The 26605-nt window shown below is 35.3% G+C and overlaps 3 protein-coding genes and 1 pseudogene across 6 annotated transcripts; 2 read left to right on the top strand and 2 right to left on the bottom strand.

Annotated features, from left to right (window-relative positions):
- The first annotated feature begins 1011 nt into the window (after positions 1 to 1011).
- On the top strand, positions 1012 to 4517 carry LOC120162073 (E3 ubiquitin-protein ligase At1g63170-like). 4 transcript variants are annotated; one of them, XM_039172253.1, is made up of 7 exons: positions 1012 to 1158; positions 2148 to 2257; positions 2353 to 2978; positions 3282 to 3407; positions 3503 to 3794; positions 3883 to 4108; positions 4260 to 4517. In XM_039172253.1, exons 3-7 carry the CDS (start codon positions 2386 to 2388, stop codon positions 4337 to 4339), a joined length of 1317 nt encoding a protein of 438 aa, XP_039028184.1. In that variant the 5' UTR covers positions 1012 to 1158; positions 2148 to 2257; positions 2353 to 2385; the 3' UTR covers positions 4340 to 4517. The 4 variants fall into 4 exon arrangements, with proteins under 4 accessions (XP_039028184.1, XP_039028182.1, XP_039028181.1 ...); XM_039172251.1 differs by adding an exon at positions 1410 to 1508 and having other exon boundaries at positions 2148 to 2978; XM_039172250.1 differs by having other exon boundaries at positions 2148 to 2978.
- Positions 4518 to 6285: 1768 nt separating this feature from the next.
- LOC120162297 lies at positions 6286 to 9068 on the bottom strand (annotated as a pseudogene).
- A 4000-nt stretch (positions 9069 to 13068) lies between these two features.
- On the top strand, positions 13069 to 23343 carry LOC120161881 (probable E3 ubiquitin-protein ligase RZFP34). The gene is made up of 13 exons (XM_039172091.1): positions 13069 to 13288; positions 20718 to 20978; positions 21075 to 21162; positions 21332 to 21391; positions 21522 to 21554; positions 21772 to 21849; positions 22010 to 22053; positions 22212 to 22252; positions 22358 to 22440; positions 22532 to 22623; positions 22707 to 22818; positions 22940 to 23110; positions 23143 to 23343. Exons 2-12 carry the CDS (start codon positions 20767 to 20769, stop codon positions 23048 to 23050), a joined length of 954 nt encoding a protein of 317 aa, XP_039028022.1. The 5' UTR covers positions 13069 to 13288; positions 20718 to 20766; the 3' UTR covers positions 23051 to 23110; positions 23143 to 23343.
- Positions 23344 to 24408: 1065 nt separating this feature from the next.
- LOC120161880 (S-adenosyl-L-methionine:benzoic acid/salicylic acid carboxyl methyltransferase 3-like) lies at positions 24409 to 25878 on the bottom strand. The gene is made up of 4 exons (XM_039172090.1): positions 25757 to 25878; positions 25250 to 25657; positions 24901 to 25146; positions 24409 to 24784 (listed from the first exon to the last, which is right to left on the bottom strand). The coding sequence occupies exons 1-4, from the start codon at positions 25865 to 25867 to the stop codon at positions 24422 to 24424; spliced, it is 1128 nt and encodes a 375-aa protein (XP_039028021.1). The 5' UTR covers positions 25868 to 25878; the 3' UTR covers positions 24409 to 24421.
- Positions 25879 to 26605: the final 727 nt, after the last annotated feature.

Genomic DNA, 26605 nt, shown 5'->3' with positions numbered 1-26605 from the left:
AACAATGATGTTGGAAATCTATACTGCAACGACGACACTCTTCTACTACTTCCAACATGAATCTTCCTCGAAATCTTCGTTATAAGCTCCTCAAAAGTTATGTTTCTCTTGAATGATATTTTAACACGCTCATTTGATACAAAAACAACGCCGGTTTCATCTTCTCGAATTTCACCATCATAATAAACAATAGCTGAAAGTCGCGCCATTATTTGAGTTTAAAAGTGCGACACTATTATATTTGAAAAAAAATATGAAACAAACCTGATTTAATAAATTATATATGAACGAACATATAATACAATAAAATTTTTACACATCAACGTAAATAAATTAAATAATATAATTTAATATTATTACCTGCACCGTAAAACTATTTCGACGTATGCTCCCGCTTTCCAATTTTACAAACACAAAAATTAATTGAAAATAATTAGTATAATATTTTTTTTAAATAATCATAATAAACAATAAATAATTTTTTTTTAAACAAAATTACCTTATAACGAAAAATCGCACGAATTTTTAAATAAAATATGAGAAGATTGCCAGAATTATTGATTTATTGACGAAATTGTTGTATTAATTTATAAGTTGAGAGGAGAGATGTGAGAAATTAACCGGCGGAGAATAGTATTTATAGCGAGGAAAGTTATACAAAACGTGGTACCTGTCCCGCGCTATATAAAATTATTAGGAGTAAATGTATAGCGCGGTACCTGATTCGCGCTATACCCCTACGTAGCGTATAGCAGCGCTGCAGGGGCCGCGCTATATCCACGTGGCGCCAGCTCACCGTATAACGCGGTGCAGAGGGCGCACTATACCCCACGTGACGCCAAATCATCGTATTGCACGGTGTAAGGGGCGTGTTTTACTGCTAAGGGTATTAGATCAAAAAATATAATCTGACTAATGTTAGATCGATAATATTACTGGTCACCGATGATATATCGAGAAAATCGACATAAATATAATCATCCCCCCACCGCAATAAAGAAAAACCCAACAAACAAAGTCCCTTCAGCTTTAGACTCCACACCTTCCGAAACAGCTTGCTCCTGTTCACTCATCTAGCGTCGCCGTTTTCATCATCTCCGGTCACTTCTCAGCTCCGACAGTCCATAATCGCTTTCTCTCTACCCCAAGTCCTTTCTGGTACGATTTCACTTCTCAGTTTTTTAGGGTTTGATCTTTTTTTGGATATTAGTCAACGCTTTCCCCTTTCGCGGCTCAGGAGGAGGAATCGAGTTTCTTGTTGATCGAGGAACTTGGTGTTTTTTTCATAAGGGTTATGGTGCTGATTCGATCTTAATAGGGTTGCTATCGATTTTTAATTTAGTAGTGTTCTTTCATTTTTGGGCCTGTTTTGGACGTGAATTTTTCTCATTTTTGATCTTGTTGTAAAGGTAGTCAAGAAAATTTTCTTTCACAGCTAAAAAAACTGTAATCGTTTGAGAAGCGAGGGGGGTTTCCACTGTTGTCAAAAGCTTACTTCTTTAAGCAAAGTAAGTTTCCTTTGCTTTGAAAGTGAAGCATTTATCATCATTGAGCTAGTTTAAGTTTTTTTAAGAACTGTATCTGGATTTCCCCCTCTCCACTAAAAAAAATGAAATGGATATATGTAGATTTTTTAAGCATTTGCTCGGTTGAGGCCTGAGAGAACTGGTGAGTCTTTAATTCTTTCATTTATCAGAAAGGAGATGGGATGCTTTAAGTCAAATTCATGTTAGTTTCATGCGCGGGTGTACAGTTTGCGGGTTACTAAAAACGACTCTGGTTATGAGCGTTATGCATTTACCCAGTTTTATCATGTCATCAGTTAGTTTTTTTGGCGTTCTTTTATATTAGATTTTACTGATGTTCATTGTTATTATGCATCTATATTTCAGAAAGTATACATACTTAGGTTTTATACGAATTCTTGTCCCTTGGGATTGTCAAACTCAATGGTGTTCATTTGGTGGGGATTTAAAGGTTTTTAGGTTTTCTTTGGGTTTACAATAAAAATGAATGGGTTCAGTACGTCTTTTTCCCTTTCAGTTTGATTTATGCTTAGCAACACTTGTATACTTATGTCCTCAAGGGAGATGAAAGGTTGATATATTTACTCTGACATAGTTGAATTTCCATTCTCTGCTCTACAGGAATTGGTAATTTATCCTCATATATGGTGCCAAATAGTTTAAGTCAAACATCAGAACTTGAAAAATCCCAAGGAAAAAGGTTCCCATTGTCTCAGCAGAGTTAAGAAGTGGTACATAAAGCTGGTAATCTTGTTTTAGGTTTCCATGCTTTCATCATTTCTGGTTGTGTTGAACTTAGATGGGAGTTCCCTCTTTGGGGCTTCAGTCTGAAAATCAAGGCGACACTTATCCATTGTTAATGGAGCAACCAAGTGACTTTAGTGGACATGTTATTGACATGCCAAGGAGTGATGATGCTTCTTCATCAAACTTATCTCCTGAAACAACTTCGAATGGGTCGGATATTTTGCAGCATGCAGACAGACCTTCTACTAGTGCAAGAGCGCTAGTTTCACAACCTTCAACATTTTCTTCCAGTGGTACAAACTCAAGAACCTCATCTGCTGTAAGGAGAGGAGATTCCCGTAGGAGGAGTCCGTTAAATTCTGTTTTGTGGATTTCTGTTGAATTGATTCTTACAGTGAGCCAGATTGTAGCATCTATTGTTGTCTTGTCTTTGTCACGAGATGAGCATCCCCATACACCGCTGTTTGCATGGATTGTAAGTTATTCATCTGGATGTGTAGCGACCCTCCCTCTTCTTTATTGGCGTTATCGTTTTCGTAACCAGGCTTCTGAGCAAGACACTGCTCAAAATCGCCATTCTGCACCTAATAATGCCCCTGCCAGATCCTTTTCGCTCTCTGTTGCAAGGACTTCTGATGGGGGTGATCATCATAATGCAACTACATCTCCTAGAGGTGGCCAAAACATGGGTGCGTTAAATGCCAGGTACAGTTTTCTTATTTCGAAATGAGGGGTGATAAGCAGAGAATAACACACTCCTGTCCTCAGTTATGTGTGTTGTATTTGTTAAGTTTTAAGATGAGCATCCAACCTAAAGCCAATGAGCAATAGTTAGAGCAACCCTTGTTATATTTATGCATCCAAGATACCCTCAACCATTGTGAGATTTAATGGATCTCCCCTACAATGCTGCCCCTCATATGTAGAAGACAATGAACTTATCATCTGACTTGATCTAGTATAGAAATAATCACCTTAGTTTTCAATCAGCTGATTTTTGTACTGCAGAATTAAAACACTAGTGGAATACTTCAAAATGATTCTAGATTGCTTCTTTGCTGTTTGGTTTGTGGTTGGCAATATCTGGATCTTCGGTGGGCATTCATCTGCCGGTGAGGCTCCAAACATGTACAGGTAGTGATGGTCATTGCTGGTTGGCATATTCTGCATTTAACTTCTGATTTGTACTTTTCTCAAGAACTCATCTTTCTTGTCTTTTTTGTTTCCAGGTTGTGTATAGTTTTTCTTACTATTAGTTGTATCGGATATGCAATACCCTTTATTCTATGTGCTACTATCTGCTGTTGCCTGCCTTGTATTATTTCTGTCCTTGGATTTAGAGAGGATCTATCACAAGCCAGAGGAGCGACGCCTGAATCCATTGAGGCTTTGCCTACTTACAAGTTTAAGGTGAAGAAAAGTAGAAATAGTGATGGTAAGGAAATCAACTTGGGTGCAAATGAGGGTGGCATCGTGGCTGCAGGAACAGAAAAGAAACATGCCATCTCTGGAGAAGATGCAGTGAGTGTTTCATTTCATTATCGTTTTGATAATTCAGAACATGTCTCATACTTACTAATACTATTGGCACTGCTTGGATTTTGGATAGGTGTGCTGCATTTGTTTGGCAAAATACGTAAATAACGATGAGCTGAGGGAGCTGCCATGTTGTCACTTCATGCACAAGGAATGTGTAGACAAATGGCTTAAGATCAATGCATCGTGTCCTCTTTGCAAGAACGAGGTTGGGGAGAACATATTGGACTTGATGTCGGGGACAAGCGCAACCAGCATCTTGAGCTCACTTTCTGGAGCACATGACAACCATCGACGAGGTGAGAGAAGGATGGGCAACAATTATAGAAGCTCTGTGTTTTAAAGATTTTAGTAATGTAATACGTAGGAATTTTAAAAAATACATATGAAGTAGTAGTAGTATAATATGTGTATATTGATGCCTTGGAATTTGGTATTTGAACGTGCCAGCTGCATACAGTTTGACGGTCTTTCATCTTATGTGTTGGATGGTCGTCCCTTCCATTCTTTATGGTTGTCTTACGGGGTGAGACTGAGAATGAGATGTAGCTTGTTAGACTCACTTGACTGTGACTCACAAGACAGGCACAGAACACAGGAATTCTACTGTCACCGTTCTTAATTTTTACTGTATACCCACATTGGCATTGAACATGTATGATTTCTTACTGTTATATCTGCTGTCAGAATGGAATTGATTTACTACCATGTAATTACCCACAAAGATACCATATAATTGCAGAATTTGCAATAATTTTAGGCTTTAGCAGGCAGAAGGATGATGTTGTATAGGGGACTTCAAAACAGTGAAAATGAAATTACTTTTTAACTTACAGCTTTTGCTTTCTTACCGCTTACTTTACTTTTGCAATGCAATAGATTCTATTCTACCATCGTTTTGGATTTATATCTGATCCTTTGATAAACTTTTATTTTGTTCTCTGGATAAATTTTATAATTAATCCATGTATTATTAATACCCAACTTGCAAAATTAGCATTTCTTCTTTAATTTCTGAACTATAAGTTTACAAATCTAATCCAAATTAACCCCTATTAATTTGTGCAGTTAAAAGTTGAAATTATAATACATTTTTTTAGTGTTTTATTTGGTTGACATTATAGTGAACCCTTATTAGCATGATGCTCCGCTGCATTCTTGGTATTCAGGGGGCAAAATACCAAGCAGCCAACCGCTGTGTATTGAACAAAGCTAAGCTAAGCCACCGTTTTCCGTTCGCAATTGGTTTAGTTGGCACATTAGGAGATTTTCTGTCAAATAACACCCAAATTACTAATAACAATAATAATAATTTCAATCTCGGCCATTCTCGTTTTCAAATACCTTACACAATTTACACGTACTTGTACAATATGGTAAGGTACGTACACGTCACAGTAACCAAACTGGACCCAATCACAACTCAACAGGACTGGATTGTGGATTAAAGCAAAATGAAAGATTGTATATATGAAAAGTATAGAGCAATCAAGAAAAAGGCATCATCATTTTCAGTTCTCTCTTTTCAATCTCGGCTGAGTCTGGTTTTTTGGGTTCAAACTCGGTTATTAACTATGCTACAAAGAATAGGAAAAACATGAGGAAAAGAATCAAAACAAAAAATATCTTGATCATCAGCCACCTGTTAGACGATATGCTGCTCCCTGCGCTCCCTCCATGTTCTCATCAATCCTGTAGAGAATATATCAGTCCAATCAGCGGTGGTTTATAGCTCAGTCAAATGATTCAGACCGCAATACTTGTACTGCCATTTTCTTCATACAGGTAAAATTGTTTTGCATTGGTGCAAATTATCTGTAACTTTTTAACAGTCACCACGAATGGGATGTATATATCTAATTTGTATACCAAATCCCTCGTGTGAGGGAATGATTAATATCCAAATAAGAATTGTAATATTTGGTTCCAGGAAAACTAATTAGTTTGCCTGGAAAACAGTAGATGTACCTCCTGTTGTTTAGTTTATGCCAAACATGTTCATGCCAAACTTTACCAAAAAATACAAGAAACGCAAAACAAATGGATTTTCAAATTCTCCCAAGTACTCAATCAGAAAAACAATAATCACATTTTTTTGTATGACCATCGGAATCTGACCTATTGACTGACTAATCAGGATCGGGTACTACAGATGTGAAATGCATATTATGGGGACGACTCTCTCCCAACCCAGTTTGCTCCATTTACAACGTCGGGATCCAAACATCGGACATTGTTTAAAGGACTCAGCGCCTCATACCAACTAGTAGTTGGTAACAATTACATTACCACATAATTTTAAATGCCATGACGCAGGCACCATTATTTTTTGTCGATATTGAATTCAATCATTGTTTCTAGCACAATCATGCAATTATGTGAAACTCTGCTATTAGCAAAAATAAATAAATTCATATATATATATATATATATATATATATGAAAAACAAAGCTCCTTATATAGAAAACCTGATAGCTATCCTTGCTGAGAAACCAGAGTGCCTAGCTGGTTGTATATGGTGCCTAGCTCATGAATAGTGGATTCTACATTTTGAAGAGCTTCAGCTCGGCTCTGCATGTAGCTGTCTTGCAATGGAACCATTTGTTGTTGTTGCTCCTGAAGCAATGGCTGATTCTCCCTATCATTCTTTCTATTCAATTAAAAACCAAAAATGAAGTTTCACTATCATACAGAATTTCAAGTAGATATGGTTCAAATAAGAAGTTCAACCCAATTAGATTAGAACAAAAATAGTCAACACTAGTTGATTCCAAAAAGATAGAAAAAGAAATGAATATTTAAAGTAAAAAAAAAACGGTATGAAGAATAAAAGCAAATGCGCAACATTCAACTATCACGAGTACATGGTACTGCATAAAAAGCAAACAAGAAAATACAGTTGTGGCACAAAAGAGGACAATATGCGCCAATCATTAACTGCTAAAACTGCACAAGAGGAAATCTTAAGAATTTATCCATGAGTATCACAAAACAAGTTATAATTAAATGGACTAGGAAGTTACGAAAAATAAGTGCTCTATTATTTTCTGCGTTTAATGAGGTTAAGAGCAAAATATCAGAATAAGTTGTTACCTTGGAAACAACTGAGATGAAGATGCAGATCCATTAGCCCATTGTGGAAGGTTGTTTGAAGCTCCGGCTGCAGATTTGGCAGCCAGGGGGCGCTGCCGTACAAAAGGATTTGGAGAATCCTTTGAAGCAGTGGAAGAAAATAACTGTCTTCTATTCTCATGAACCTTTAAATTCTGGAAAAGGAAATTCAATTACTGCTGATTGTCATGGGAATGATTTCCAAATGAAATTACTACAAGAAATAGTAAAATGGATCAATTTAACTCAGTGAGCAAACAAACTGAAAAACTCAGCCTTACCACTGTTCGCATAGTGAGGACATCTTTAAACTCTTGTGGCGCTCATCAAGCGATTCTTCAAGTCATCTACAACTGTGGTTGAATGACTAGATGTGTCACTGGAGACACCACCTTCGTTTCTAGAATTGCAGAAAAGCTGAAGGTCTACCACATCAGAATTAAGGGCAGTGATATCCTGCTTTATTACTGCAGTGAGCTCTTGGATTTCCATAGTAGGGTCATTAAAAAGTCCTCTTGGCCACTGCAAAGTAGGTGGGATTTTTTTTATGATACTGAATGGAAAACATGTGGGATCATAGTAACTATGGTAAGAAAAACGGCAACAATAAACTCGTATCAGTATCTAGTCTGTTTGTCTTCTTCGATATCCATCATTGACAGATGTGCACATTGGATTTAATCAAGCTCGGCTACAACAGTAATACAATATAAACCAAGACAACCAAGATTGGAGTTGCCCTTATGATCAAGTTCTAGCAGTTGTTAATTCAACTCTAATGATCAAGTATATTATTCAAAACATTGTTTAATGAGAATTGTTTCAAGTATCGAAGTTCATTTTTGCACATCCCATAAGTCCATTAAATCTGTCACTCCTCTCTGGAGCTCATAAATTTCTAAGCTACGCACCTGAGAAGCTAAATTTCAGGTTTCAAATAACCCGTGCTTGGCTTACCTTCATCTTTTTAAAAAAAATAAAAACGAACATTCTAAATGTAAATGAAGCAGCTATAAACACTTACATGGATGGCAAAAAAACTCGAACCCGACGGGAAAAATCGAAAATCGAATTAAACGGGGACAGAGAAAACCGTTTATGTTAAACGGGGACGGGACGGGTTTAGTAATCCCCGCCCCGATTACCCAATTATTCAACCTGATATCCGGCCCGATAAATATTAAAAATAATTATTATATATATATATATATATAATATTAATAAATTTAATTTAAATTAATATATATATATATAATAATATTTATATATTTAATTTAAATATATATACTCGACCCGATACCCGTTTAAATAATCGATTATGCTAAACGAGATACTCGTTTTCCCACGATTTTTCTCGATTACCCGATGGGATCCCCGTTTAAATCCCCGCGATTTTTTAAACAGGGACATGTACATATTTTTTAAACGGGACGGGAACGGGACCAATACCCTGCCCGAACCCGGCCGTTGCCATCCCTACATTTAGCTAACTTAGAAAGCTTCTGCGAAGTCTGATGAATCCCCAATCCAACCTTAGAAGCCCTCCTATTAAATTCCGATTGATAGGCAACCACAGCTCTCTTGTCCTCCGGTCTCGAACTACTGCTACTCGGCCCATTTTGGTTCGGTCCAGACGTGATCGACTTCTTTAACCTCTCCGCTACGCTCAGAAATTCTTCCGTCCGATCCCTAAATGACGATTGTGCCGGCTTTACAGGCATTTTTTTATTAACCTCCACGATCTTTGAAAAGGTAAATAAATAAAGTTCCTAATATAATACCTGATTCTACGAGGGAAAAAAAAAAAGAAAATGGAAAAGATTTTAGTTAAAAAAACTCAATTCCCTCAATTATCTTTGCAAATAAACACAAAATAGGGATATAGATAAATATTCTTACTTCAAACTGGAGAGATCTGACACAGTATTATTCCAGATCGACCTCAATTGGGAGAAAAAATTGAAGGTCGAGATCTAGAGCGAGATCAATAAAAATGCCTAATAATATGCAACGATCAATCCGAGAAGGCTATTGATAGGTGAAATTGAAAAGCGAAGAATTTCGGGTGCTTTAGCGGGGAAATGCGAAGGCAATTCGAAAGCACCGACCGATGCACCCGAACCGGGGGAAAGAACTAAACCTTAGAGTTCGGGTCGTTATGTTGCATTAAATTTGGGGTAAATTACATCACGGTCACTTAAATGTTAATAAATTTATCTTTTAAACATTCAATTATAAAACAATTATAAAGATAATCATTTTCAAGTGGACTACAACTGAAATGTTCGTGCGGTTGAAAAAATTTATGTTTTACAACACAAGTGACATTTGTTCGCAGTTCTTTCCAGTACTCACGGCGGGTCGAAGATGATGTTCTTTTTTATACATGGAATTGGATAATAATGATGATGAGTGGATTTCAGGAATTGATAGATCTGCAGAGAGTGATGTCAGCAGCAGCTCGTTGGAATTTGATGATGAAATGTTTGAGAAGGGTGCATATACTCCATGAATTTAATTCTGATGAAATACAAGAGCACATGGCTGGAGTTTGGTCCATGGAAGTAATCAGAGCAATCTATGAGCATTGGCGGGAGAAGAGGCAGATAGTTGGATTCGCTGCCTTTAGGTTTATGGTTATAATATCAATGTCTATTGAAGGTCTCAACATCTTCATGGAAAGGTGCTTGGTTCTGCTGCAGAAGTATTAATATTGTTTATTAAAAACCATAACAACTTGATTAGATTAGAGTTGAACTGAGTTTAATAAACTTGGTTTGAGAAAAAAAATAAAGTTTAAATGATAAAATAATACTCATTAAACTCAAATTCTTTTTATTTAATTTGATTAAGTGCTTATATCTAAACTGGTATGTCACGTTAAATCTTAGATGCCTTGCAAAGGTATGGTAGTGAACAGTTGGATAATTCTAATATCGACGAGTTTAGATTGCGGGATGCTTATGCCCGAAATTTGGGGGGGGGGGGAATCCAGAGATTACTTTTCAAAGCAGATCTAGCAATTTATAAAGCGACAGTTACGTCAAAAAGGGACGTAGTATTTTATGTTTAAATAAAATTGAAAAAAAATTAAAAGAAATAAATTTATAAAATTTTATAGATAAAAATAAAATTTTAACAGAAAATACATATTTTTAAAAATATACGATAATTTTAAATTTTAAAGAAACAATTATCTTCAATCGTCCCCTTAAGTCATCCCTGACAGAGGCAATCAAAGAATCATTAGTGACTCTCTATCCCTCTAATTCTTAAATTTGTAACAAAATGTAATGTAATTTACTTCTAGATTTCAATTTTGAGAATGTAATATTATTTACTTCCATATATTGTGATGAATTTAACCTTCTGCATCACGGAACTAAATGGGCCAATGACGTGAGACCAAAGTTTAAACGTGGGATTAATATCTTAATTTGGCACGTGAGATATCCAATAATTGATTCTTTCTTAATCCTAATTAATATTATCATTCAAGTGCATTCGTGTCAATTTTTCATGAGTATTTTACAGTATCAACTCTTCATATCGTATTGGAACATCTCAGCATTATGGCTTTTTATACTGTTAATTATCGTAAATGTCTTTTCACCGTAATAAACTATAATAAATAATTTAGTTAATGGATCACTTGTAAACTATAATCTTATCATGTACTTTCTTCAACTTTATCGTATTCACTCTGTAAGTAAAATAACATCTTTTAATTAATAAGTTTTATTATATAGTATGAATAGTTTAATTGAAAATTTGAAACTAGAAATATATTATAAATGATAGGTATTTATTAACAAAAAATTTAAATTATTATTAGTATGTTATAAATTTATAGTTTATTTTTATGTAATTTTCTAATTGATTTAATATAAACAAGTAACACCAAAACAATCAAATGATTTTAAAATATACTTTAAAATAAAAAATATTTATTGAAAATATTTATAAAATTAAATTAATAAATAATAATTCCTTCAAAATATAAAAAAATCATTAATAATATGGTAAAAGTTTTTATTTAAATTTATTAATTATGTGTTTGAATCTCATGTAATGGGTTTTAATGTTTTTTAATCATACCCTTAAATAAAGATAACATGCTAATATTCTATTGAGTTAGTGTAAAAATTGAAAAATGAAGTGCTGAAAAAATAAATATTAAAAACAAAATATAAAAAAATTTAAGTGTTAGATATGATTAGATTATTCAATATGTATATATATATAATTTAAAGAATAATATACTAGAAAAATAAAAATATTGAATAACATTTTCATTATATTATAAATAAATCATTATATTTATATCATTTCCATATTTTTTATATCAAAATATTTATATTAAATTTAAGATAAATACATAGTATTTTAGCAAACATTATCCTAAAATAAATTACGTGACAGATCTTCTTTTCCTTTCGTATAAGATAGTTTTTTCACTATAATACATTGTAATAATCTATCCACGTCAGTTAGGAACGTCTTTCGCGGTTTCGCCCAAGAATCCGATATCACCAGTTCCAGCTGTCTTGTTGACCATACACGTTGCAGCATTGCAATAACTCAATCGGATAGCAACCTTTTCTGCGGTCACATCAAATCTGACCGTTCATTTTCCCGTCTAAAAATTATAGTATTTGTGTTGTTTCCATTATTGGGTTGTCCTACTCCACCGACCCTTTCGTCTCAAACGCTATCCGACACCCCAATAAAGTTTTCAAAAGGAAAAATGATTTAAATATTAACAATTAAACAATTATTAATCAATATTGATAGTTTAATCCTAAACTATTGTTCATATTCTAAATTTGTTATAAAATTTTAATATCTTTTAATCGAATATTTAAAATACCAACCAAGTTTTAATCCTGAACTTATTGTTCATATTCTAATTTTGCTCTTAAATTTTTATATATTAACCAAGTTCTCACATTAACTTAATATCAATTAAAGAATTAAATGTCAACTCAAATATGATATAAAATATTTATAAAATATCACTATTAAATTACAAATATATATGCTTATTATATGAACAATTTAGATCAAAGCATTAAAAATAGACAATGTCATTAAAAATTAAGAAAATTGTTTTAGACATTATATCAAAATCATTCATGAGATTGATCGCGTTTGAGTAAAGATGAAATGGGTCAGGTTAGGTTAGATTTTTAGTCAACTCGACCCAAATCAAAAAAAAATATTCTCTCCGGTTAAAACTTGACCTGATCTAAGTTAGGGAAACTTCACCCGATCTAAAATAAAACTTACTTTTTGGGATAAAACTTGTACACATACCTGACCTGATTCAACATATATATATATATATAATTATCATTCTTATTCAATAAAATAGTAATCTAATTGAAAAGAAAATCCATACAAAAATATATTATTATAATTATCTCTAAATATATAAGAGATAATTAAATTATAATATTAGATTAAGTCGAATATTTTTAACTTTAAACTCGAACGTAACTCAACATTTTCCTCAAATAATTCAACTGAATCTAAATTCGATCTTTTAGAAAAAGAAAAAAAATTCAACCATGTACATATAAAGTCCAAACCCATCAAATCAACATCTCATACCTTGCATTATACGAGAAGAGTAGCTCGCAGGAGTGTTCTCGGTCCCTCTAAAATAGTAAAATGATAAATTTTCTCTTTAATCTTTTTTAAAATATAAATGATTAAAATGTTAACATTGTACTTTGAATCTTCAAGAATTTAAAATTTAATTTTAACACAGAAATTTTCCAAGTTTACATTTGCACGAGATAACTATTAACATATTTATCATTTGAATTGAAATTTTAAATATATTTTATACTAGATTTGAGCTGATATTTAATTCTCAAACTAGCGAGACTAACAGAAGAATTTAATATATATGTTATAGATAATTCAAGGATTTAATTATAATATATTAAAGTTGAGGAACTTCCAATGCAATAAACCCTAATAGACAGGGAAGAAGATATTTTTTGGGAGAGAGGGGTGAGTACGTCATTTCGGACGTTTAAATTTGTCGTCTATCGACATCTATGAGAAATACAGAAGCCAACAAGTAACAGCTTTCGCTTTCGGTTTTCGTAAAACCAAATTTTTTCGAAGTCTCGAGAAATCGAGGAAACCGATCTTCCCTTATCTCTTTAAGCAGCTATAAAAGGGCAGCTATTTGACCACAAGTTTCTCATCAAATTGCTGTGAAACAAAGAAGAAAGGAAAAGGCTATGATTGTGAGAAATTGAAAGGATATATTCACATTTGCTATTGGACGTTGTCATCGGGATCACGCCCTTGTTCTTGTTTCAGATCGGAGCGTTTCTCCCTAAGATTTAAAGTTCGTTATTTCGTAAAATCTGTTTTAAGTTAATAATAATATTATTTTTTATTGATGATGAATTCTTTGTTTAGGTAATGTATAAGGCTAATGTTCTTTGTCGGAAGTAGTAATTCGTTGATTTAATTTATTAAGCGATTTAGTTTCCGTTTCGTTTCTGAAAGAATTGAGAGAAACGGAAGGAAAAGTTGCTGGAAGTAATTCGTTTCCAGAAGATTTAGTTCTTTCATTAGGAAAAATATTGATGATTGAATTGGTCGTTCCTATTTAGTATAAGATCGAGAATTTTTTATTGCTTGATTGTCAACTTTGGTCGAATTTGATCATGTTAGAATAATTTGATATAAATCTCAGTTTATTCTTACTGGCCGATTGATTTGATGCAGTGGTTGTGTTTCTTTTGCTGCTGATGCTGGTGTTTTATTTTGAGTTATTGCTGCTGTGTGTACTGTGCTTGGTAGGGATTTAAATTTAGGCCTGAAAGTTCTTTCAGCTGTTGTTTGTATCTACTGAATTGGTTGCTTCTTTTTATTAGAGGAGGTCGTTTTATTATCTCTCCGCTTGGATTGGATGGCTTTTGTGTCTATGACGTTGATTCGATTTAAAGCCTTCAGCATAAGTATTTGATGTCTACTACATTTGTCCCGAAGTATTCTAGCTTCGGGAGTGCTTGTTGCGAAGCAGTATTATGGGTTAACCATCCTCTGCGGTGTCTTTTACGTTATTACTTATTTTGTTGTAGCATACAGCCAATCGACATGATGCATCATTAAGGCATCTTCATGGATCATTTGGTAAAACATTAGTTTCGGATGGTTTTGGCCCAAAAGTTTTAAAAAATTAATCAAGTATGCTTCTGGTTGTAGAGTGAAGAAAACGAACTTGAATTGGTTTTATTATTAGTCTGCCTTTTGCTTGGCAGCTGAGTTTCCTATTCTCTGACACACGATGTAATACTGTTTTGGTTTTTGAATAAATTTTTGATTTGTCCATGAAATGAACAAAAGAGAATAATAACGACTTTTCAATCTCATTTTGGAGTTCACTTTTGAAACTTGATATTATGGTATAGCGCAATATCTTTCCTTTGCAATAAAGTGCTAGATAAGAGACTATTGAGATTACGGTAAATGTCGGAAGCAGGAAATACGAATAACTTGTGTTTACTTGTTACCTTAGAATGTGTGGCTGACTGCAGATAAGGAAGGACACCGAAACTTTGATTTCTGTACTTTGAATTTCATTTGCTCCTGCAGATTTTTACTAGAAACCATTAGGGAATTTTGTGCAGATCTCTCTTTTGAACTTCAATTGACACTGTCATTACTTTCCTAAACCCTATGCCCTATTTTTCACTCTAAATCCTAAAACTTGTTAGAAGTCAAACTCTTGGAATTGTGTAGAAGTTCAACGTGGCAAATGAAGATATATTCACAAGTAAACAAAACAAAGTGGAAATGCTTGGCAGTACACTAAACCACACATGCATATGTCGGCAAAGATTTTTCTTTAATTGTTTGAATTCACACGGCAACATGTCAAGCAAGAATTAAGGAGAGAAGTTGAGAAGCATCCAGAGGTCCTCAAATAAGTCGGTTATACAACCTATATATATGTGTGCTTAGCCTTTAGTTGGTGTGAAGTAGTGAGCGTGAATAAAAAAGTGAGTGAGCGTAAATACGATTGAGGAGTGAAAAAATAAAGAGATTTGAGAGATATATTGTGAAGCTTAGCAAAGCTTTAAATATATTGGTGAGTTTGTAAACTAGCAGCAGCTAGTATTGCAGTATTGTAATATTGAGAGTGTCGTTGTAACATATTTTGTTTCGTATAAATAAAAATTTCTGAGTGTTATAAATTATAGTGAGTCCATCTACGCTTCCAACAAGTGGCCTCAGAGCTTGGTTCGAGTTCAACGTGGTGGAGAAGATGGCCAACATGATTCAACCTCAAATCCCGAGATTGACAAAGACAAATTATGGCAATTGGAGCATTCAAATGAAGGCGTTACTAGGGTCCCAAGATTGTTGGGATATCATCGAGGATGGTTACACCGAGCCTGAAAATGCAGCAGCAGAAGCAGCCTTGGCCAATGAAGAAAAGAAGGTATTGAAGGAATCCCGGAGAAAAGATAAAAAAGCATTGTTCTTTATTTTTCAAGGAGTAGACGAATCTACCTTTGAAAAAATTTCTGATGCAAAGACCGCAAAACAAGCGTGGGAGATTTTGCAAAAATCTCTACAAGGTGTCGAAAAAGCAAAGAAGGTACGCTTACAAACTCTCCGTGCTGAGTTTGAGATGCTAAAAATGAAAAGTACAGAAAACATCGATGATTATATTAGCCGTGTGAAAACGGTCGTAAATGAAATGAAAAGAAATGGTGAATCACTCGATGATGTTAGAGTGATGGAAAAAATTTTGCGGTCATTAACAAGAAAATTCGATTACGTGGTGGTGGCAATCGAAGAATCAAAAGATTTATCTCAGATATCGATTGATGAGCTTGTGGGTTCACTTCAAGCCCATGAGCAGAAAATGAAACAAAATGAGGATTCTGAAAATTTGGAGTAAGCTCTACAAAGCAAGATGAATGTCAACGAAGGAAAAGCTAGCAGCAGCTACACACAAGGACGAGGAAATCGTGGTGGTTATCGTGGAAGATATAGAGGAGGACGAGGAACTCGTGGAACTCGTGGACGTGGTGGTCGATCACATAGCACCGATCAAATGAGTGAAAGCAATCCAACATCAGGTCGTGGACGAGGATTCAGAGGCCGAGGTAGGGGCAGATATCAACAAGGAAGTAAATTCCAGGTACAATGTTATAATTGCAATAAGTATGGTCATTATAGTTATGAGTGTAGATCTGCTCCTAAACAAGAAGAAAGAAATAACGTAGCAGCAGCTGAAGAAGAAAAAATTGAAAAATCTCACGTATTCCTCACTTATAAAGGAAATGAAGAATTCAAGAAAAATATTTGGTATCTTGATAATTGTGCCAGTAACCATATGTGTGGTCAAAGGGAACTGTTTGTGAAATTAGATGAAACAGTTCATGGACGAGTAACGTTCGGAGATGACTCGCACGCAGAAATAAAAGGAAAAGGCAAAGTCATGATTACTCAGAAAAATGGAGAAAAGAAATATATTTCAGATGTTTATTATGTACCTGCTTTGAAAAGCAATATCATCAGTCTTGGTCAACTCCTGGAAAAAGGATATGAAGTGCAGATGAAGAATCGCTCGCTCGCCATCAAAAATAAAGAAGGAGAATTGATAGCCCAAGCTGATATGACTCGAAATCGTCTCTTTACAATTGATATCGAGTCAGGAGAAGTAATGTGCATAAAGACCGCGATCAAAGATGATTCATGGCTATGGCATCTAAGATATGGACATCTTGGATTTTCTGGATTGAAGCTGTTGTCAAAAACAAGCATGGTGAAAGGACTACCAGAGATCAACCCTCCAAATCAATTATGTGAGGCTTGCATCAAAGGGAAGCAACATAGACAAAGCTTTGAAGTTGGTAGATCCTGGCGTGCCCGAAGACCACTGGAGATAGTACACACAGATATAGCCGGTCCTTTTGACATACCATCGCTTGGCGGTAACAGGTACTACCTAACTTTCATTGATGATTTTAGTAGAAAATGTTGGATTTATATATTGAAAGAAAAGTCAGAAGCGCTGGAAAAATTGAGAGAATTCAAAGCAATGTCGGAAAAACAAAGCGGTCAATATTTGAAGATACTCAGATCAGATAGAGGAGGCGAATATACATCAAAGTTATTTGAAGAATTCTGCAAAGAGCATGGTATCATCCATCAGCTGACAGCCAGATACACGCCACAACAAAATGGAGTTGCAGAAAGGAAGAACCGCACAATCCTGGATATGGCGAGAAGCATGATAAAAGGTAAGCAACTACCGAGAAATTTCTGGGCTGAAGCAGTTCGATGTGCAGTTTATTTATTGAACCGATGTCCAACAAAAAGCGTGAAGTATATGACGCCAAACGAAGCATGGAGTGGACAGAAACCAGGAGTTGGACACCTCAAGATTTTTGGATGCATCGCATATGCCCATGTTCCCGAACAGACCAGAAAGAAGCTTGATGACAGAGGAGAAAATGTATTTCATTGGCTATGATGAAAGAAGCAAAGCTTACAGATTATATAATCCTCTTACAAAGAAGATAATAATTTCAAGAGATGTCGAGTTCGATGAAGCAGACTATTGGAGATGGAGCGAAGAGGAAAAGAAAGTTGAAGGATTATTTTTTGAAGATAAAGATGGTGATCTTATCAATCAAGATGAACAAGATGATGATCAAGATCCTCGACAAAATCTACCATCGTCGTCAAGCAGCAGCAGCGATGCCAGCAACATAATAGAAGATCCTGAAGCATCTCCCACAGAACTTCGAAGATCCACAAGAGAGAGAAAAATGCCAGAAAGGTACAACGATTATGAACTAAATAATGTTTCACTTTTCTGCTTGCTTGTGAACAGTGATCCAATAACATACGAAGAAGCGGTTGAAGATGACAAATGGAGGAATGCAATGGATGAAGAAATTGCATCAATAGAAAGAAATGATACATGGGAGCTAACAAGACAACCAGAAGGCCATAACCCAATTGGAGTAAAATGGGTTTACAAGACAAAGACCAATAAAGAAGGAAATGTTGAGAAGTACAAAGCGAGGCTAGTTGTCAAAGGCTATAAACAAAGACAAGGAATAGACTATGATGAAGTATTTGCTCCAGTAGCAAGGATCGAGACCATCAGACTTCTCACAGCAGTCGCAGCACAAAAAGGATGGAAAATTTATCAAATGGATGTGAAGTCAGCATTTTTAAATGGCTACCTAGAAGAAGAAGTTTATATTGAGCAACCACCTGGATACATTAAAAAGGGACATGAAGACAAAGTTTACCGATTGAAGAAAGCTCTATATGGTTTGAAGCAAGCCCCGAGAGCATGGAACACAAGGATTGATGAATATTTCCAGAGAAATGGGTTCATGAAGAGTCCATACGAGCATGCCTTATACACAAAGAAAAATGAAGACGGTGATATCATGATCGTGTGCTTATATGTGGACGACATGATTTTCACAGGAAATAATCCAGGTATGTTCAATGATTTTAAGAAAGCTATGACTAAAGAATTTGAAATGACAGATATTGGAGAAATGTCATACTTCCTTGGAGTTGAAGTGAAGCAAATGCAAGAAGGAATATTTATATCACAAAAGAAGTATGCAGAAGAAATTTTAAGAAAATTCAAAATGGAAGATTGCAAGCCGGTAGCCACTCCAGCAGAACCAGGAGTCAAATTAAGTGTGAATTCAACAAGAGAGCAAGTGAATCCGACGTTGTTCAAAAGCATAGTTGGAAGTCTAAGGTATCTGACTATTACACGACCAGACATAATATACGCTGTGGGATTGGTAAGCAGATTCATGGAGCATCCGAAACAAGATCATTGGAGTGCAGCAAAAAGAATCCTCAGATATGTCAAAGGTACAACAGGTTATGGTTTATTCTACACGCATTCAGAAAATTCGAAGCTGGTTGGTTATTCTGATAGTGATTATGGGGGAGACTTAGACGATCGGAAAAGCACAACTGGATATCTCTTTCATATCGGCTCTGCAGTATTTTCATGGTCATCAAAGAAGCAACAAACTGTAGCTCTTTCAACATGTGAAGCAGAATACATAGCCGCAGCAGCGTGCACTTGCCAAGCAATGTGGTTAAGGAATATTTTGAACGAGCTAAATTTGGCGCAAGAAGAACCAACTACAATCTATGTCGACAACAAGTCTACAATTTCCCTTGCCAAGAATCCAGTCTCTCATAGCCGAAGCAAGCATATTGATACAAAATATCACTTTATACGAGAGCAGGTGAAGAACAAAAATGTGGAGCTAATTTACTGCAGAACTGAAGATCAACTAGCAGATATTTTCACAAAGCCATTGAGAGCAGATATATTCAATCGACTCAAAGAAAAGCTTGGAATGGAAAGTCGAGTTTGAGGGGGAGTGTTAGAAGTCAAACTCTTGGAATTGTGTAGAAGTTCAACGTGGCAAATGAAGATAGATTCACAAGTAAACAAAACAAAGTGGAAATGCTTGGCAGTACACTAAACCACACATGCATATGTCGGCAAAGATTTTTCTTTAATTGTTTGAATTCACACGGCAACATGTCAAGCAAGAATTAAGGAGAGAAGTTGAGAAGCATCCAGAGGTCCTCAAATAAGTCGGTTATACAACCTATATATATATGTGTGCTTAGCCTTTAGTTGGTGTGAAGTAGTGAGCGTGAATAAAAAAGTGAGTGAGCGTAAATACGATTGAGGAGTGAAAAAATAAAGAGATTTGAGAGATATATTGTGAAGCTTAGCAAAGCTTTAAATATATTGGTGAGTTTGTAAACTAGCAGCAGCTAGTATTGCAGTATTGTAATATTGAGAGTGTCGTTGTAACATATTTTGTTTCGTATAAATAAAAATTTCTGAGTGTTATATAAATTATAGTGAGTCCATCTACGCTTCCAACAAAACTCACTTCTTCCAAATTATGGGGTCAATCTACAAGTTGCTATGATTCATTTCCAAAAGCCTTGGAGGGTGTATTCTAAACTGGCTAGAAATAAAAGAACTTTCGCTAATTGGTTTCAACTAGAATCTTCCTTGAAATGAGGTGTACTTTGATGGGTGGTGAACCAGTTTGGTTTATGTATAACTGAAAATCCTTCAGTAGTTGGAGATTTTCTTGTATAACTTTATTTTTTGGAGAGAAATAATTAAGTTCCTAATAAGCTTAATTCTATCTGAAGATCCACTTTCTCCAGTTCTAAGGATGTCAAAGTATTAAGGGATGAAGAGTAAGTACTATTGTTAGAGGGGAGACTCGGTGCTGAAATGCTAGAGGTAGGCTTGCTTGTTGTGGACGATAACACAGCAAAATTTTGCAATCAATCACTCTTTCCCCTTTTTTCCTTTTCATTGGAGAACATGTTTGATTCTGTGATATATTGCTTTTACCATAGGTTGGGACATCTATGGTCATCTCCAGTATAGTTGGATTTTGGGTCCAGAACTTCAAGCAATCAAGTTTATCATGCAATGCTATTGCTTTCTATTCACTGCTGGAGGCTCTGGAGTTCCTCAGTGCTGCATTATTCTTATTTATGTGGGATTATTGTAGTAATACTAATTTTGATGAATCCTTAACTTGGAGTAATGCTGATTGGAGCTGTTCAACCTTTGTTGGATTATTTTGTTGCTGATTTCAACTGGTCTGCAGCAGTATAGAAGAAAGCAACAATGTCATGGAGTGTGTGCCTGGCTTGTTCAAGCCACTAGATGTGTTTAAAATATTGGATTCTTTGCTAAATTTTATACTCTGCAGGTTTTAAGGACTGCACCAGCTTTAACATAAGATACAGTTAAACCTGGAGATGTCTTTTTCAATGGAAGAAGTTGAGATGAAGTCTTCTGCAGCTGAAGGACTAGAGCTTAACTATCAGCAACAAAATGAAAATTGCAAAGTATATGAAGAAGAGGCAGGGGGTTCATGCACACCGCAGTCAGGTCGATGTTGTATGGTCAAACAGGAATCAAATGAAGTAGAAGCAACTGAATTGCTGGATAAGGGGCTTATGCAGTATGGGTAAGTTCTAATTATTTTTCTTATTTATTTCTGTTCAGGTTTCTTTCATTTTTTTGGCTGACACCATGTGTTGCTAATTTCCCTTTTTTTCTCCAGTTGCTCTCATTATCGTAGAAGGTGCCGGATTAGAGCTCCCTGTTGTGATGAGATCTTTGATTGTCGCCACTGTCATAATGAGGCCAAGGTTAGTTCTTATCATGACATTTTATGATTAACATTAATCGCCATCTATGTGACATTGTAGTATGAAAATGCTATCATCAATAATTTGAATGTTATCCTTCTCAGAAGAATATTTACATCCTTTAATTGAAAATATTTTTGGCACTCGATTGATTTTTTATCCTTCTCAGAATAATATCAATGTTGATCAGGGGCTCAGACATGACATCCCACGCCGTCAAGTCAGTAAGGTATCTTTATTGATAAATTCGGTATATTTTCTTTCTGCCCCATGGTATACCTGGAATTCTTTTCTTTGTACTTGCTGGCATCTTTGTTGTAATGCTCCATATTCTAACATTTCCCCGAACATTTTACCAGGTCATTTGCTCACTCTGTGGCACAGAACAACAGGTAAATCACTCTTAGCTTATTTTATTTTTTTTAAGAATTTCAAGGAAAGATGTCAATATTAAAGCTTAAACCGTTAAGGTATTCCCATGTTAAAGGAATGATGATATTCTTGATGATGATGAAAATTTTAGTTTGCATAATATAGTACTTTAAGAGTTGTTTTGTACGTGGTTGGATTTTGTCTGAACACGTTTGCTTTTGATATCATTTTGAACAGGTCCAACAAGTCTGCATTAACTGTGGTGTGTGTATGGGGAAATATTTCTGCAAGTCCTGCAAGCTTTTTGACGATGATGTAAGTGGATAGCAATTCCCTAATGTAGCAATCAAATGCGAATCTAAGTCTTTCCATGTTTTACTGTTTTGTGAATTGTTATGTTGTCTCAGCTCTTCATCTTTTGTACAGAGTTAATAGATACATATAGTGGCATACTAACATTGTTTCTACTATGCAGACATCGAAGAGACAGTATCATTGTGATGGTTGTGGGATCTGTAGGTATATTGTTAATGTCCTTGTTTTTATGGCTCAACATTTTGCAGCATTTACGAAGTTATTTTCTCCTTTGTCATTTTTTTTTGGGGGAAGGGAGGGTTGCATTTTTCTGTTGATCTTGTCATTGACACACCTAAATAATTGATGTTATATTCTCCTAGGATTGGAGGGCAGGAGAACTTCTTCCATTGCCACAAGTGTGGTAAGCTTATCTGAATCTATCTTATTCAAGTTTTTGTTATTATTGGGTATTTGAATATTACTAATACTTTTATCTGTTTGTTTTTTCATTTTCTGTTGCACAAAGGTTGCTGCTATTCAGTTCTTCTGGAAAACAGCCATCCCTGTGTGGAAGGAGCAATGCACCACGACTGTCCTGTATGCTTTGAGGTAATTTCAGATTCTCCTATTTAACCATCAAATATTATAAAATATTGCTTCAATATTTACCTAACTGAAAAATCACAATTTATGAATGCAGTTTCTGTTTGAGTCGAGACAAGATGTTACTGTTTTGCCATGTGGGCATACAATTCACACAAATTGTTTGAAGGATATGAGGGACCATTTCCAGTAAGTGCTTCATTTCAGTATCAGGATCAACTGTTTCCTCAATTTGTTGTGATGCTGCTGTTCTTGACTGATCACTATAACAGATATGCCTGCCCTCTGTGCTCCAAATCGGTTTGTGATATGTCAAAGGTTTGGGAGAAATTTGACGAGGAGATCACAACTACACCAATGCCAGAACCGTATCAAAATAAAATGGTTCGAAATCTGAGCATCCTCTTTTTCTTATCATTTATACAATGAGTTTACCCGAGATTCCTTTCATGGAAGAAGTTTCTTATTACCTCTGTTCGTTTACAAATATAATTGTGATCAACAGGTTTCAATCCTTTGCAATGATTGCGGGACAAAATCTTTAGTTCGGTTTCACGTCTTGGCTCGGAAATGCCCGAACTGCAAGTCATACAATACTCGGCAAACACAAGGCTAAAGTGGCAAGAGTAGGATCTGGAAATGACTTGGATCATATTCTTTTTCTTAATTGGTGCATCAACCATGAGAAACCTCGGCTGGACTTAATGGCACAATGAGTGGAGAAGATTTGGTGTCCTTCGTGCTTGTTCTTTTGGAGTCGTTTGGGTGGTTTTATTTTCAGAATTGTTCATGTAGTGCTTGTATTTCCGTTTCTTTTATAGACGGACTCATCTTGCCAGTTCTCGCCTAGACTTTCGATTCTTGTTTAGATTTTTACCTCCATGTAGTATATGGATGGCTGTTTCATCCTTCTATGCTTTCTAGATTTTGCTAGTTTTTCATCATTTAAGTCGATAAATTGTGTACCGATGTACTTTCACAAATATGTCCATTCAAAGTGCTCCAAATATAATTTGACCTTCTCATTCCTACCAGCTTTGGTACAACAGAACTATGCAGCCTAATGCAGCTCCGCATCGATCATATGTCAACACGATACTGAATGATAAAAAAAAATGATATTTTTAAAATAAATAAAGTAGGAATCAATGTAAAAATGATTTTTTGCTAACATAATTTAATAAATATGAAAATTATTTTATAATTTTGTAATATTAGGAAGGAGAGATTCTACCCTAATAAAAATGGAAAGTCAAACCAGTAAAAAAGGGACTGTGCTCAATTGCATTCCAGAATGAAAATACCCCAAAGTAATTGGCATAAGTAGCACAAAGTAAGTTACAACCGCAACCTAATATCAGAATGCGGATGCAACTAATAAAGAATTTAAGGAAAAAAACGACAATTTATTGTTCCTGCCTTCAGTTCCCGAACAAAGTAAAGCTCAAGATTATAAATACTAGATATGATCGACTGATGTACAGGTTGGTTTCTTTTCTCACGAGCTTCTTCGACTGCTGATTATCTCTTCAATCCAGCTTTACGGACGATAATAAATAATGCACGAACCAGAATGAAGAGAGGAATCCAATTGTTCCAGTCGCCAACATGATTGCTAGAACCACGAAGAGAGAATACCCCAAGTAGAGAGTTGCAGAGACTGGTCCACTTAAACCCTTGAGATCGAATATTAGATAGTTTATGGTGTACAAGAAGATGTAGATGGAAACAGAACCAGAAGCGAAGAAGGATTTCCACCACCATTTCCAGTCCTCCACACGTAGATGTATATAAGTTAAAACCAAAGATTCTTCGGCACAAACCACACCGAGGAAGATCATAATTCAAATAATAAGGAACTCAATAATAGCTCACCCAAATCATATGTTCATTAAAACGAGAATAATAGCTCACCCACACGATAACAATAAGGAACACTAAGAAAGGGATATACCTAATAGTGATATGTGTCCTTACATATAACCAACTATTTCTTGGTCATTAAAACCACAAAAGTAATGAACTTTGTCTTTTCCTCAGACAAATGCTCACCCACATATTGTGCATATCTTGTGAACAGTTCATCGATTATGATCTCTCCGAAATGACTAGCAAGTATATATTCATAAGCCGCTCTTACGGTTTTTGCAACATTTTGCCCGCTTTTATTCTTTTCAAACACATAGTTTTTGTTGCCATTGTTGTCTTCAAAATCCCAATTCACTTCAAATACTTCTATCTTATCAAGATTGAACGATCCTTCCTCTTCAATGATCTCCCTCATTTCTTGTTCGCAAGGGTTATAATAAGGCACATTGAATGAATCCACATTAGATTCTTGCACCAGCCCCTGCAAATCAAATAGATCGTTCTCAAAGAAATGAGTGTCATTATAACTGCCATCATATGTACAATAGATAGTAATCGCGATGCTACAGTATTCAAGTGAAGAAAAAACTAATGAACCTTGGCCACCAAGTCGAAGAGTGATTTATTTAAAAGTTCATATATAGAACAACAATCATTGCTTGTGGGATCAGTACTGCTTCTACCAACTAAGCAATGAAGCATTCGTCCTCCACCCACCATTTCTTCGGAACGTAAGCGTAAAAATTTCAAAAAGTCCATTCGAAATTGTTCCGAATAAGCTTTGAATGCATCAGCAGAGCTAGACTTTGACATGTATATGTTTCCCTTGTCTCCTCTTGGGGCCTAAAAGTCATTCACAATCATATAACATTCACCTTGTATGTTGGCAACCACTTAACAATTTAAACTGGACCGATAACATACAAAAATGGAAGAGATTGATAACCTTTGAGAGCCAATGGAGACTAGAAGAAGAGTATACGAAGTGCATGCTCCTGCTTGGAAAAAGTCTTTGGTAAAAGGAACCTGGTACTCCAACTATAAAACAAGGCCCCCTCAGGTCTCCCTCATCTTTCTTCAGCCTTTCATTCAAAGCTGGAACTGATCTAAATACTGCGTTGAAGTCGTTCTCGGGAAGATCGTTGAGGAACACTTGAAGCTCAGGTGATTCCCAGTGTTGTTTTTGGCAAATCCTAGTGATGGTATCCATAATTTCATATGTTGAGAAGAACGTGTTGGGACCTGAAGCACAACCCAAGTCCGCCACCTTAAGACAAGTGACTGGCAAAAACTTGCTCAGCATGTCTTTGACTGTATCCTCTAGAAACTGCCTTGTCTTCAATAATATATTTTTCTGGGGAAAAAAGAAACAAAAGGTTAACATATTTGTTTAACAGATAGATATAAATAAGAAGTTTTGCACATATTATATATAGGGAAGAGAGGAAGAGACTTGTAGTGAGGAATTATTGGCATAGCTAATATCTTTGTCACCGGGATTCATGCAATGTACATTTACAGATGCCATAGCCATTGCCTGCTGGATCTCGTGGAATCTCCCCATCTTATATAGACGAGTGGTTCAATTATGTAAAGAAACTAATCATTGATGTTTAATTTTTTTTGGTGATTTGGTATAAATAAATCTCAAAAAGAAAATACTTATGAAGATGGTGGTGAAGATGGCTTAAGGTGGTGTGCATATGGGTTAGTGACAGTGGTTCAATCATCAATGCAATATCAGACAAAAGGGCACATGGCCCATCACTACCTCAAATATATTCCATTTTGTAATATAAGATTCTAATTTTCCAATTCATTTTTGCTTGAAAACTGCATGGATTAAAAATTTGGGTTCATGTAAAGTTGGATTTTATATAAGAGTGAGGTCGGGTCGTATGGAGGGTGAAAAATCTCTGATTTGACCCAACCCTAGAGTAATAATATAATTTTTTTCATATAAATTTATAGATAACAGCTATAATACCCCTCTTTCTTTATTTTTTTAATTAGATTCTTATTTTATACCTGGTTGGGTCGAGACTGGTTGAATTGGATTTATACTTTAAAAAATCTTGGTCGGGTCAGATTCGATTTAAAAAAATATGCTTTGTAGGTCGAGCCGGGTCAAGTAAAAGATATTTAAATTCGAATGAAAGTATATATATCTTAATCGGATCAAGTTGATCAAAAACCTAACCGATACATTACAATTCAAATGGGAGGGAACATGAAGCATTTTGCATAGCTGTTTGTAGGGGTGTAAACGAGCCGAGTCGAGCTCGAGTATTGCTGAGCTCGA

Source organism: Hibiscus syriacus, unplaced genomic scaffold (genome assembly GCF_006381635.1).
Source record: "Hibiscus syriacus cultivar Baekdansim isolate YM2019G1 unplaced genomic scaffold, ASM638163v2 tig00111402_pilon, whole genome shotgun sequence".
In the NCBI taxonomy this organism is placed as follows: domain Eukaryota; kingdom Viridiplantae; phylum Streptophyta; class Magnoliopsida; order Malvales; family Malvaceae; genus Hibiscus; species Hibiscus syriacus.
The sequence above is the reverse complement of the archived record's forward strand: the minus strand, read 5'-3'. Positions and strand labels throughout refer to the sequence as shown.

Excerpts from the sequence above, each read along its gene's own strand:
- LOC120161881 (XM_039172091.1), top strand. The coding sequence starts at position 20,767 with ATGTCTTTTTCAATGGAAGAAGTTGAGATGAAGTCTTCTGCAGCTGAA. Across the intron at positions 20,979-21,074 it reads AAGGGGCTTATGCAGTATGG|TTGCTCTCATTATCGTAGAA; the intron begins GTAAGTTCTAAT and ends TTTTTTCTCCAG. Across the intron at positions 22,054-22,211 it reads GATGGTTGTGGGATCTGTAG|GATTGGAGGGCAGGAGAACT; the intron begins GTATATTGTTAA and ends ATATTCTCCTAG.
- LOC120161880 (XM_039172090.1), bottom strand. The coding sequence starts at position 25,867 with ATGGGGAGATTCCACGAGATCCAGCAGGCAATGGCTATGGCATCTGTA. Across the intron at positions 25,147-25,249 it reads GTCTCCATTGGCTCTCAAAG|GCCCCAAGAGGAGACAAGGG; the intron begins GTTATCAATCTC and ends AATGACTTTTAG. Across the intron at positions 24,785-24,900 it reads TCTTCGACTTGGTGGCCAAG|GGGCTGGTGCAAGAATCTAA; the intron begins GTTCATTAGTTT and ends TTTGATTTGCAG.
- LOC120162073 (XM_039172250.1), top strand. The coding sequence starts at position 2,326 with ATGGGAGTTCCCTCTTTGGGGCTTCAGTCTGAAAATCAAGGCGACACT. Across the intron at positions 3,795-3,882 it reads CCATCTCTGGAGAAGATGCA|GTGTGCTGCATTTGTTTGGC; the intron begins GTGAGTGTTTCA and ends GATTTTGGATAG. Across the intron at positions 4,109-4,259 it reads ACATGACAACCATCGACGAG|CTGCATACAGTTTGACGGTC; the intron begins GTGAGAGAAGGA and ends TGAACGTGCCAG.